This window comes from Petromyzon marinus, chromosome 27 (genome assembly GCF_048934315.1).
Source record: "Petromyzon marinus isolate PM22_M1 ecotype Great Lakes invasive population chromosome 27, UKy_Petmar_22M1.pri1.0, whole genome shotgun sequence".
NCBI classification, from domain to species: domain Eukaryota; kingdom Metazoa; phylum Chordata; class Hyperoartia; order Petromyzontiformes; family Petromyzontidae; genus Petromyzon; species Petromyzon marinus.
The window spans coordinates 4,680,886-4,694,863 of NC_133693.1; the positions used below are offsets into that span (position 1 = coordinate 4,680,886).

The 13,978-nt window shown below is 55.0% G+C and overlaps 1 protein-coding gene across 7 annotated transcripts in view; it reads right to left on the bottom strand.

Annotated features, from left to right (window-relative positions):
- Nucleotides 1–6,391, bottom strand: part of LOC116946484 (dystrobrevin beta-like) — a 79,815-nt gene extending 73,424 nt beyond the window's left edge. For 3 of the 7 annotated variants that reach the window (XM_032961410.2, XM_032961409.2, XM_032961408.2), the window contains exons 1-2: nucleotides 6,262–6,386; nucleotides 913–1,678 (exon numbers count right to left, since the gene is read on the bottom strand). In XM_032961410.2, coding sequence (XP_032817301.2) covers nucleotides 913–1,118 — 206 coding nt within the window. In that variant the 5' untranslated portion in view covers nucleotides 1,119–1,678; nucleotides 6,262–6,386. Of the gene's footprint in view, nucleotides 1–912; nucleotides 1,691–6,261 lie in introns of those variants that run through there. The other 4 variants (XM_032961415.2, XM_032961411.2, XM_032961412.2 and 1 more) reach the window with 3 other exon arrangements.
- Between the last annotated feature and the right edge of the window lie 7,587 nt (nucleotides 6,392–13,978).

Here is a 13,978-nt window from a genome sequence, read left to right on the forward strand (position 1 = left end):
TAGCACGGTTGGCTACGTACGGTGCGAAAGAAGTTCAACGTACACGCATCAACACAAACCTCTGGACCGGTTTCTATATTCAGTGTCTCGCCAGCCTGTCTGCTTAAATGCTGCTGACCTGCCAGTCCTGGGCTTCCTCGAAGTTGACTCCCCCTTAAACGAATACTAAGTGCAGAGCACTTGCTGAAGAGCCTGTGTTGGCCACACGGGTGATATTTGTCTCGGATGAATGCATTACGTATGTTGAACTTCTTTCGCACCGTACGTAGCCAACCGTGCTAAATCGGCGGTGCGAATGTGTGTGAATGTGTTATATGTGTGACGGATGCGTGAGAGATTTATATTTGGGTGCATGATTCTATGATACACTAGCCTTTTGCCCGTCCAAGGACGGGTGTATTGCAGTAAATCTTAAACTTGCAAGCGAAAAGCAGACCGCGACGTGATATTAATTGCATCAATTCGTGTGCAGTTTGTAGGGCGCGGTGACACAGACTTATTTAATTTAAAGATTATAATCCCTTGTTCATCATGATGTCCTTTTTACTTTGATGTCTCAACAGCGTTACGGAGATCACGTGACGTGAGGGTTCTGCCTTTGTAGTGAGGGTTGTAAGTTGACGCCGAGGAGGGGGGAGGAGGCGCCTCGCCCCCCCCCCCATGCGGAGTGACGTCACCTGCTCATGATTATTAATGAGGGCGGGGGGGGGTCCACGTGGAGGACGTAACCTGTTCACGATTATTAATCAGGGGGGGCTGGTCGACGTGGAGTGACGTCACGCGCGGGACACATAGACATTCTTGGCTCACTATAGTAGTAGATGCGGTGTGTTTCCGCGCGTGGTGTCGCTTGTGTCTGGTGTGGTGTCATACTGATGCTCGACGTGACAGTGAAGCCAGAACAACACTCACTTCTGAGCAGTGGATTCTTCATCGAGAATTCCCTCCTCGAAGGCGTCCAGCCCGTTCTGATCCGGCAGCATCTCCCTCAGGCTCGACCACGTTGCAGAGCTGACATTTCCTTGGCCAGGAAAGGAAGCAGCTTGAGGCGGTGTGCCCTCTCGACCAAGCGACGCGGAGGCCTTTTGCTCGGCAGGGTTGGTGGGGTGGACAGCCATGTCTGGATTGGTCAGATGTGGTGGTGGTTGGTGGTAGGGCGTCACACGTACTTGACTTCACCAGCCAGTTTGAGGATACATTCTGTCCCCGCGCCGTAAGGAACATTCGGTCGGTACCACAAAAGGGCGCGTGAGGTGGTATGCAAGCCCAAGGCCCTCCACAATAATACTTTCATTTGATATAGCGGCGTCATTCACGCCAACAGCATCCCACAACGCTGCACATTAATTATGTACAATGACCAAATGCCATATACGCGGTTGGTTACTACGTACGGCGCGAAAGAAGCCCAACACACACACGCATATAGATACCAAGTGCCGAGCAACATCACAAATGGTGAAACAAATAAAGAAATGACACCGAAAAGAAAAGCACAAACAAACAACAACAACAACAAAGAAATTAGGACACATCCCATACTTAACTTCACAGCAGCGGAGGTCGTGGCGTCGTCCAGGAGCAGCATCTGCGAGCGAGCGAGTCACGTTCGCCTTTGATAAGCAGCGTGGCCATCTGTGACGCCAGCACCCGCGTCACAGTAACGGTCCCGTGGGGTCTGTGACGTGCGTCATTGGGTGGGTAGAGGCGGGGAGAAGGCCGGGCGTCATGCGCGTCACGTGTGTGACGATTCTCGTTCAGGGTCATCAACGGCAGTGACTGAACCAGTTCTGGGCATCCACTAGGTCGATTCAGCCTAAAATAAGTGCCTAGTGCGATATGTAAACCTGGCGACTCGGGAGACCAATACGGCCTGGTGTGATGTTGGTCATGTACCCCCTCGTGTGCCGTGCCAGCTTCATAAGTGGTCGCTAATAACACTTGCCCTATGACAGTCTGTTAAGGTTGTGCTGGGAATATTTGTCTTTGTGTGTGTGATTACCTGTGACTTCCGTATGACGAAATCTAGCATCTCATTTTTGGCATCCCAGTATATTTAACTATTATTCCTTGTGAATAAATGTTCTGTCAATCCTCTACTTTAAACATCCTCCTAAAATTACCAAATCTCAAACGCCTCCTTCCTTTAGGTACCCCTATAAGCCAGGCCGTGAGATTTCCACATTCGTATGGCCAAGGTCTCACTCAAGGGTTTCTCGATGATTTATCACAGTTTAGGTTTAGTTCCCGCGGTTTTCATTGCTTCATTCCACAAAGTGCTTGCCACTTCGTGTAATGAAGCAAGCACGCGAACTCCGGTCATCCGTGCAGCGGTCACTCCATCGTGCACTTTCAGATGCACTTCTGCGGCTGTCTGGAACGCTCTTCCTTCCGATAACAGGAAGCCACTGGAGTTGTGCACTTTTATATCTAGACTGAAAACGAATTTCTTTAGAACTGCTTTTTTGTGTTTAGCTCGTTGTCCTTCCCCCGCATATCTAATGAGCACGGTTGACGGCGTACGGTACGAAAGAAGTTCAACATACGGGTACATACACTGCTGTACTTCATTTTACTAGTAGGAACCTCTGGTTACACAAGCCCACAGGGGATTATTGTGTCCGTCCGTCCGTCGTGCATCCAAAAATGGGAGGGGTGGGGCTGGGTGGAGAGGGGAGGGTGGGGAGGGGCAGGGTGGGGAGGGTGGGGAGGGGCTGGGTGGGGAGGGTGGGGAGGAGCTGGGTGGGGAGGGTGGGGAGGGGCTGGGTGGGGAGGGTGGGGAGGGGCTGGTCACCCCGTGCTACTCACGCCGGCTTGTGCCCGCCCTCACAGTCGGGCATATTTGCGGAATCCACCACGCCGCCGTTGACCCTGGACATTGACCGAGCAACGTTCCTACCAGCTCCCTCCGCAGGAATGTGTACCCAGGTCCCCTCTTGGCAATCTGTGACTTTAGAGCCTCTAGCGCCCCCTGCCGGACATAATAGAGACTCCAGGCTGTGCTCAACACTGACACAGCGGCTGATGTAGATGCAGAGCAACACTAACACTGATACACATTAACACTGATACGTATGTACTAATACTGTGATCAGTGGACACTTATGCCACGTGACACTGACTCAAGCACAGTGACAAACACGCATTGCGATACTGCGACACTCACACAGTGACACTAATAACACCACACACATAGCGATCAAGTGAAACGGTAACATTGACGCAGTGACGCTGACACACGGTGAGACGGACACAAACTGAAACAGAAAGTGACACTCACATTGACACTGACACACTGATGGTGACTTTGACACTGAGCCCCCGCCAATGGCACAGTGCCATTGTTAATAACGCAGTGACACGCCGAGTGGTTCTGTCGGTGACATACCATCATCACCCCTTGACAATGAACAAACACTGGCAATAACACGCGGTCACGCTAACACACCGACACTACCACACGTAGTGATAACCTCACTGACGTAAAGCCACGACATAGATACTGGCAATGACACAGTGACGGGCAAACATTGTGATAACTAAAAACTATAAACATTTTTCTTTTACCAGGTAAGGCCCACTGAGCCACGTAGCTCTCTTTTTTAGAAACGACCTGGCCACAAATGATAGTTTAACGAAGTGGCTTATGATCACGTGGAAATTTATAGCAGCCAAATATGTACGGTACTCTAAACGCATGTTTCTAAATGTGGACGAAAAAAAACATAGGACCCGGAGAAAAATCCACGTGACCACGGGGAGAGAGACACGCAAACTTCAAATATAGAGCGGGCGTCGGAGTCGGGGTCGAACCCACGGCCTTCTTGTATGCCAGGCGAGGCGGTTAACGCACACTAATAATGACGGCAACACACCGTGACACTGGCACAGTGACATTGACACGCAGTGACACAGGGTGACACACTGATAATTACACTGGCAAACCACACCGACGTCCATTGACATTCACAAGTCGTGCCAATGACAAATTGACCCCGGTAATGGTGGCTAGGGCCTTATTCCCACCGGCCACTCTCTGCCATCATCTCTGCCCCAGTCCCAGGGTATGACCACGATGGTCCTGCGTCTGGAATCTAACCCTAACCTGCGTCCCGAGGGCCCAATCAAGGTGGAGGAGGGCAGCAGCATGGCATGAGAAGAGGGTGAAGGGGCACGGGCCGTGAGGGGATGTAGAGAGGATGGGGCCCCCAGATGACCCCTCATCTCTGGGGGTCACGGATCCCCGTGCCCTAACGCGGCCTCGCCTGTGACCCTGAGGTGCTCACTGAAAGCTACTCACGTCCTACGTGATGAGTAAGGCGACGTGAGATTAGGGGGGGGGGGTGGGTGCCCTGGAGGGGGGGCGGTTTGGGTGGGGGGGAGGTTCCCCCCTGTTCCCCTCCGCTTTACAGCGAGGCCACGGTTTCCATGGTGACCATTTGGCTAATGGACTCGGCTAATCCCCCCCGTCTCGGGTGTCGCTCGCTTCTATCGCCTCCTCCTCCTCCTCTTCCTGCTCCTGCCTCGGCGCCGCATCCCGTCTCTCTCCACTCTCCCTTCTTCACTCTCTCTCTGCAGCTCCTTCCACGCCTCCTCCCTCAAGCACCCCCCCCCCCTCCTCCTCCTGCCCCAACCCCTTGTCTCCCACCCCTCTCCTCCTCCTCCTCCTCGCCCACCCCTCATAGGGGCAATGATAAGTAGATTGACACCGTCGCTATGGTAACAGACGGATCGCTGTTCGCGTCGCGAGAGGAGGACCCGGCTGGGCGGGCGGGGCGGGCTGGGCGAGGGGGTGCTGGAGGAGAGAGGGGTGCAGCAGCAGCAGCAGCGGCGGGCGGGCGGGCGGGGTGGAGGGCAATCACTCTCTAATTTGCCGTGCCTAATACGGACCCCGGTGGTCGCTATGGACACACGACCCCTCTCCCCCCCCCCCCCCCAGTAGAGAAACGCCCCCCCCTCTATCCCCCCCACCTCCCCCCCCCGTGCCCCCCGCGTGGCAGAGGAAGCGAGGCACTGGTGTCGCCAGCGCCCATTCGGAGGGGAGGAACGGACGAATACCAATCGAATGGAAATTAAGCTCAGAGTCCACACCCCCCCCCCACACACGCGCAAGGGGGGCAATACTGGCGTGGAACTCTGCAGCTGCGCCACGCGATGCCAACGCGTGCTGGTGTAGGGAGCACGGAGTTGGCAAGCTTGCTATTCCCCGTGCCCCTCGCGTCCCCTGTGTCCCCGTGTCTCGCGGGGCCCCCTGTCCCTCGTGCCTTCGTGCACCACGTGTCCCCATGTCACTCCCGTCCCTAGTGTCCCCAGGTCCCTTGTGTCCCATTGTTCCTCGTGTCTCCGTGTTCCTCGTGGCCCCACGTCACGTTTGTCCCCCGTATCCCTATGTCCCTCGTGTTCCCATTTCCCTCTTGTCCCATTTTGTCCCCCGTGTCCCCATGTCCCTCATGCCCCCGTGTCCTCGTGCGTGAGGCTGTGGCTCCCGGCTCTTTGAGTTTCCGGGAGCAATCGAACACCAACATTCCTGACCCCTGTCACCAAATCCTGGTGAGCTGGACGCTAAACTCCCTCTCTACTCCGAACACTGGACTCTGACCCAGGAGCCCTCATCACGGACACCAACCCCTGATTTCTGTACCTCGGATCGCGTCCTGCGTGAGATTCGTGAACACCAGACCCTGTACCCCCGGACCCTTAACTGTGAAGCCAGACTCTGGTTATTGACCTCCAGTTTTCCGACCCCTGCTCAGGAACTCTGCTCAGCGAAACCCGATAAACCTGACCTCAAGAACCGATTTCGGGTCTCTGAACACCTGACCGTGAACCTACTCCACGGACACTGTGCCCGCGGGGTGGGTGGGGGGGGCTGAACTCTGTGCCCATGACCCAGCACTTTGACACTTCGACCCATGGATGATCTTGGTTCCCAAAGCTGGGCCACCGCACGCGGGCCCTCCTCGGTCCCTACCACCTGGCGCTCGCAGGGCCGAGCCGCGCCGCGCATTGGAATGAGCGGCGCCTCCTCCTCCTTCTCCCTACGCGGCAGCAGCAGCGGCAGCGGCGCCTGATTGATCGCGCGCGCGTGCGTGCGGGATCGAGCGGGGGAGGGAGGGCGATCTTCCCCTCCCTCACCCTACCCCTCCCTTCCTCAATAGGGCCCCGTGCACCCCTGTATCCATCCCTCCCCACCTCCTTGCGCTACCCGGAGACAATGTGTGCCCCCCACCCACCCACCCTCCACCACACCCCCCGACCCACCATGTTTCTCCTCCTCTTCCTCTGTGGCCACTCGTGCACCGCTCACTACGCATCCCTCGCCCCGTGGTACCCCGTAGCGGCTCCCGGATCCGTGGGATCAGAGCCTCGAGTCGCTCTATTTTTTTTTGGGGGGGGGGAGGCAGGTGGGGGTGGGGTATGGGGGATAGGGGTAGTGGGGTAGAGGGCTGGGGGAGAGTGGGGGCAGCGATGGTAACTGGGAGGGGGAGATGTTCTCCGCATCTCCACGCGGAGTCAATGCAGTCCGCGCTCCGAGTTCCCTCTGCATGTGCGTGCGTGAATCAGCAGCAGCAGCAGCACACACACAGCCTACACATAGCATACACACACGCATGGCATAAACAGTGTGCACGTAGCTTATATAAACAACGATCAAGCACACAGCCTGCGCATAGCATGCACAGTATCCACATCGCAAACAGAAACAACGATCATGCACACAGCCTGCGCATAGCATGCACAGTATCCACATCGCAAACAGAAACAACGATCATGCACACAGCCTGCGCAAAGCATGCACAGTGTCTACATATCAAACAAAAACAACGATCATGCACACAGCCTGCGCGTAGCATGCACAGAGTCCACATAGCAAACAGAAACAACGATCATGCACACAGCCTGCGCTTAACATACGCACACACACACCATAACAGTATCCACATATTATTGGTTCTTTCGGTAAAGTCACGTAGAAGGGAAACACAAAGCAGACCTAAAACACGGTAGGACCAACACCTCGGCCGTGGCAGATCACTGTTATAATTCAGCAGGCTCACATGACATTTACTTCTCCAAGACAGAGGTTCTTTGCAAGCCATCTGGCTACCATGAAATATTCGTTCATGAGGCTATCCACATATACAAACACAGAGACAATTTCAACCGAGAAGATGGATTCTGGCTTAGCAATCATTGGAAGGTTTTGATAAACCATTTCGGGTCTTGATTGTTCACGCTTACGGTGGCATTCAGACCGCATCCATTATTTTCGTCTCCCCCCTCCTCTTTTTCGAACATAGATGGACTCGTCTATCTGAATAACTGCCAAATCGCTCTCCGTGGTGCTAACGTTAAAAAAAACCGCCACTTTTTTCAAATTTTCTTGCTGTGGTTTTCACACCTGATGATGATTGCTTGTGTTGCAGTAGAAACGTCGTGAGAATGTTATTGTTTTATATTTTTATTGTATTGTTTCCCTTCTACGTGACTTTACCGAAATAACCAAGAATATGAATCCCTGCAGTCACGAAAGCTTTAAATCAAAGTATCCACATAGTATATTTAAACAATGATTGTACACACAGCATGCACATATAATACACATAGCCTGCACAAGTCATACGCTGTAGTGTACCATACACACTGCACCTTGCACATTGCATACACACATCCTACAGACGTTACACGCCACAGTATATAGATGTACCACACTCACTGTTTGCACATAGCTTACACCCTACACACACAGCACGCACGTAGCACACAAATACCCCACTTGCAATTGCCTTCGACATACATCCTCGTCTGTTTACATATCACTACATAGTCACAATATATCTGTAAAATGTTTGTGTAACTTAATGTGTAATTGTACTATGATCGGTCTAACAATCATCTGCCCGAGCCAACTCTTATGCTGCAGGGAATGTATGATTTAACGTTGATTTATGTTGGCGTAATATTTTATATTTTTTTTATTCGGCAGAGCACTTGATTGTGCTCCGATTTATATTTGCTTCATTGCTATACTTTATTTTATTTGCTTTCGTCATTTTGGTGACCCGCGTAACTGTTGCAAATACGACGACTCGATACTATTGCCTTCTTGAGTTTTCACCTGGTAAAACAAAATAAACTTGAACTCACTCATATTCTTGGTTCTTTCGGTAAAGTCACGTAGAAGGGAAACAATAAAATAATAAAAATATAAAACAATAACATTTTCACGACGTTTCGACTGCAACACAAGCAATCATCATCAGGTGTGAAACTACAGCAAGAAAATTTGAAAAAAGTGGCGTTTTTTTATAACGTTAGCACCACGGAGAGCGATTTTAAATCAAAATTGAGCTCACTCATTCACTCACCGTCTCACTCAAGACACTTGTTCAACCACTCACCCACCATCTCACTCACCATCTCGCTCACCCACCCACCCACTCACCTAATCACCCACTCACCCTACCTACCCACTCACTCTTACCAAATAGACTCATCCTAGTTTATATATGTTTCACCTGGTTGGACAAAATCAACGTGACTTGGGAACGACCGCTGGTTTGGATGATAAGTGAGAGCCCGAAGATGTATAGGATGGTCCAGATGTCTTGTGAACCCTAATTAATTGACCCCTGATAAGTATTTCCTTGACATATTCATTTATGTTTCAAATAAACCTTACTTTAAAAAAACGTGTTTTAGATATTTAAATGGGGGGGGGGGGGTCACAAGACATCTGGAGCAGGAGAGTAGATCTCGGATCATCATTTTACCTGTGTGTGGGAATGTCCACATAACAAAGAGCTGAAGAGCCTCAGTGGAGTGTCAACTGTTATACACAAAGGTGTGCCACCGTCAGTTGACCTGATCACCCGGGATGCGCCCGATCTCGCCACAAACTCGGAAGCTAAAACAGGACTTTTGATCCTGGATAAATGAGTAACCATCATGGTCAAAGGCCAGATACTGTAGACTTTGTGGGCAACATCCATTGCAGCAGAATCCATTGTTGTTCTGCACTTATTTGCTTCCAACGTCTATCGTCGTCGCCTTCGCCAATCAGCACTGACCAGCGTGGTGAAGTATGGTCAAGTATCCCTGGGTGCCACGCTCGGCATGGGGGAGGACGTTATCCAGTAGTGGATGGACAAATCGGGTTGCCACACGTGCATCGCCAGCCACGTGCAGGGCCGTGCGTGCGGTGGGTGGCTTCGCATAGGAGCAGCAGTTTCATTAATAGTTCATCGCCTGCCACTTGAAATTGCATGTCCCGGGCTTTACTGCAACCAGCAACGTGATGTGCACTTCTCGTGGTCATTTCAATGGAGCTGCGAGGAACCTGATGTGGTGAGATGCTGAGATTTTGGTCGGAGTCTACAGGTGAAGCAGTTCATAGGTGAGCCTACAGGTAAGCATTGTATGGGGGGTGGGGGGGGGGGCAAAGGATGGCTCAGCCCGGACGTTTTCAGCACCAAGGACAGCGGCTGAAAAACGGTCGTGGGGACGCGCGCGCTCCAATTTTGCAACAGACTTCAAAGAGGGTCGTGCCAAAGAGCGTACTTGCGTGCGATCAGTGCGCATTCGTGATGGAAGGGACTCACGAAAGTGCGCGGTAACAAGTGTTCACACTCGCTGTGCAACAGCCGTCTGCGACGGAGATGCCAGAGGCTCGGGTCTCTCACACACACACAGCCCGGGTCTCACACACACACAGCCCTGCCTCACACACAGCCCCAGTCTCACAAACACAGCCCGGGTCTCACATACACACAGCCCGGGTCTGACACACACAGCCCGGGTCTCACACACAGCCCGGGTCTGACACACACAGCCCGGGTCTCACACACACACAGCCCTGGTCTCACACACACACGCAGCACAGGTCTCACACACACACAGCCCGGGTCTCACACACACACAGCCCGGGTCTCACACACAGCCCCAGTCTCACAAACACAGCCCGGGTCTCACACACACACAGCCCGGGTCTGACACACACAGCCCGGGTCTCACACACAGCCCGGGTCTGACACACACAGCCCGGGTCTCACACACACACAGCCCTGGTCTCACACACACACGCAGCACAGGTCTCACACACACACAGCCCGGGTCTCACACACACACAGCCCGGGTCTCACACACACACACAGCCCGGGTCTCACACACACACAGCCCGGTTTCTCATACACACACAGCCCGGGTCTGACACACACAGCCCTGGTCTCACACACACACGCAGCACAGGTCTCACACACACAGCCCGGGTCTCACACACACACAGCCCGGGTCTCACACACACACAGCCCGGGTCTGACACACACAGCCCGGGTCTCACACACAGCCCGGGTCTGACACACACAGCCCGGGTCTCACACACACACAGCCCTGGTCTCACACACACACGCAGCACAGGTCTCACACACACACAGCCCGGGTCTCACACACACACAGCCCGGGTCTCACACACAGCCCCAGTCTCACAAACACAGCCCGGGTCTCACACACACACAGCCCGGGTCTGACACACACAGCCCGGGTCTCACACACACACAGCCCGGGTCTGACACACACAGCCCGGGTCTCACACACAGCCCGGGTCTGACACACACAGCCCGGGTCTCACACACACACAGCCCTGGTCTCACACACACACGCAGCACAGGTCTCACACACACACAGCCCGGGTCTCACACACACACAGCCCGGGTCTCACACACACACACAGCCCGGGTCTCACACACACACAGCCCGGTTTCTCATACACACACAGCCCGGGTCTGACACACACAGCCCTGGTCTCACACACACACGCAGCACAGGTCTCACACACACACAGCCCGGGTCTCACACACACACAGCCCGGGTCTCACACACACACAGCCCGGGTCTCACACACACACAGCCCGGTTTCTCATACACACACAGCCCGGGTCTGACACACACAGCCCGGGTCTCACACACACACGCAGCACAGGTCTCACACACACAGCCCGGGTCTCACACACACACAGCCCGGGTCTCACACACACACAGCCCGGGTCTGACACACACAGGCCGGGGTCTCACACACACACGCAGCACAGGTCTCACACACACAGCCCGTGTCTTACACACAGCCCGGGTCTCACACACACACAGCCCGGGTCTCACACACGGCCCGGGTCACACACACACACAGCCCGAGTCTTACAAACACAGCCCGAGTCTCACAGACACAGCCCGGGTCTCACACACACAGCCCGGGTCTCACACACACAGCCCGAGTCTCACACACACAGCCCGAGTCTCACACACACACACACAGCCCGGGTCAAACACGCATACAGCACGGGTTTCACACACACACACAGCCTGGGACTCGCACACACACAGCCCGGGTCTCACACACACAACCCGGGTCTCACACACACACGCAGCACAGGTCACACACACACACACAGAGCCCGGGTCTCACACACACACAGCCCAGGTCTCACACACACAGCCCGGGTCTCACACACACACAGCCCGGGTCTCACACACACACAGCCCCAGTCTCACAAACACAGCCCGGGCTCACACACACACAGAGCCCGGGTCTCACACACACACAGCCCGGGTCTCACACACACACACAGCCCGAGTCTCACACACACAGCCCGGGTCTCACACACACACAGCCCGGGTCTCACACACACACAGCCCGGGTCTCACACACACACAGCCCGGGTCTCACACACACACAGCTCGGTTTCTCACACACACACAGCCCGGGTCTGACACACACAGCCCGGGTCTCACACACAGCCCGGCTCTCACACACACACAACCCGGGTCTCACACACACACAGCCCGGGTCTCACACACACACAGCCCGGGTCTCACACACACACAACCCGGGTCTTACACACACAACCCGGGTCTCACACACACACGCAGCACAGGTCACACACACACAGCCCGGGTCTCACACACACAGAGCCCGGGTCACATACACACAGAGCCAGGGTCTCACACACATACACAGCCCGAGTCTCTCACACACACAACCCGGGTCACACACACGTACACAGCCCGAGTCTCACACACACACCGGGTCACACACACACACAGCCCGTGTCTCACACACACACAGCCCGGGTCTCAGACACACACAGCCCGGGTCTCACACACACACACAGCCCGGGTCTCACACACACAAATCCAAGGCAGCGAGGCTCCAGTGTTGAGCTCTCTCACGATTCCTCGAGATCTCGCGACTCCCTCATCGCCGCGTCTTCCAGGGATTTTTCGAGCAGCGTGCAGAGGACGCGTATGTACTGGTGATCCCCGCACTCATTGGCTTACACCTGGCGACCTTACATCTTGCCGCAATTCTCCCTCCTTTCACCCGGCGATCCCATTCCTCCCACACTACAGCTGGCGGTCAGACACCCCAGGCAACACCTACACCTGGTGACCTCCCGACCCATATACCTGGTGCCCACACCCGGTGACCCTCACAGTCCTCGTAAATCCACCCCCTTGACACCTGGTGACCCCTCCCCGCCCCTCTCTCCGCCGCTATATGTCCTTCACGCTCCACCCCCCCCCCCCCTTAGCTTCGGTTGGATGACCCCGTGACCCGCTGACCCCTTGTGTGACCTATGACCGTCTAGCTGGATTACCGCACGACTACCTAGATGACCCCTTTGGTTTTGATAGACCCCGAACCACTCGTTTGGATGCACCGCTAGATAGGTGACCCCCTGGTTGGATGACCCCCCTCATCCCCCCCCCCCCCCAGGTAGTTGGGAGGGGGGGTGAGGGGGCGGGGTGGGGGTGTCTGCGCCTACCTGGGTGTCTACTTCACCTGGGCGGTGGGGGCAGGGTGGAGGGGGCGCGCAGGGGGGGGGGGGGGTGGCGGTATGTGTGAATACCTGTGGATACTTTTGTAGAGTCCCGTGTGTCAATCCGCTGCTGGATGAGTAGCGCCTCCCCACGCCGTGCCGTGGGGGGCAGGGCGTGGTGGGTATTTTGACCATACTTCACCGCGCTGGTCAGTGCTGCTGGGTGAAGGGCGCGCAGAGTGCAGAACTGCGCCGAACGCCCGCCCGCTCCGCTCCGCCCGCTCCGCTCCGCCCGCCGGCTCTCACTGCTGCCGCGCTTGGGTGTTTGCCCATCCACGCGCTATCCAGGATCAAACCCCGCTTAGCTTCCGAGAGCTGACGAGGTTGGGTTCGTGTCGGGTCATTTAGCCTGGGCACACGTGGGCATTCTCCATCGCCCACCGTGGTGCGTGTCTGCGCTAAAGCAACGAGTGTGTTCAGGAGCGGTGGCACAGCGGTTAGCGCGCCGCGCCGCGGAGCGAGAAGCCCGTTTCGAGTTAGATTCGCGCTCACGACGCGATGGCCGTGACAGCGAATATTTGAACCCTTTCTGGGCCTCCCCTGGGACGATTCAGCCTTAAATGAGTACGTTCTGGAGCAGTGTGTGTAAACATCGCCACTCGGGAGGCAAAGGCAGCCGGGCATGGTGCTGGCCACCCACCCCCTCGTGTGCCGTGCCGGCCTTCATAGGTGCTCGCTAACAGCACTTGCCCCAGCAGTCTGTTAAGGCTACACGGGTGGCATTTGCCTTTGTGCGCGTCTGTACCCATGTGAGTACCACGGCACACTAGTTGGTGCGGGCAATCCCACGCACGAACGCCTTTGTCTTCCCCGTACCGATGTATTAGACACTGCGAAAGGTTATTCGCATTGTCATCGTTCCTGTCCAGCAATGTAACTTTGATTGCCGAGTTCGTAGCGCGGTGCGCTAACCACTGCAACGCCACGTGTGCCATGCCGGCCTTCATAGATGCTCGCTAACAGCACTTGCCCCGAACAGGTTGTTAAAGGCTACACGGGGGATTTTCGTCCTTGTCTCTATGTGGGTATGCACGTTTGTGTATGTCCAGTCTATACATATGCAAATATCAATACGAACGTATCTTTGTTTCAGTCTACGCGTGCCT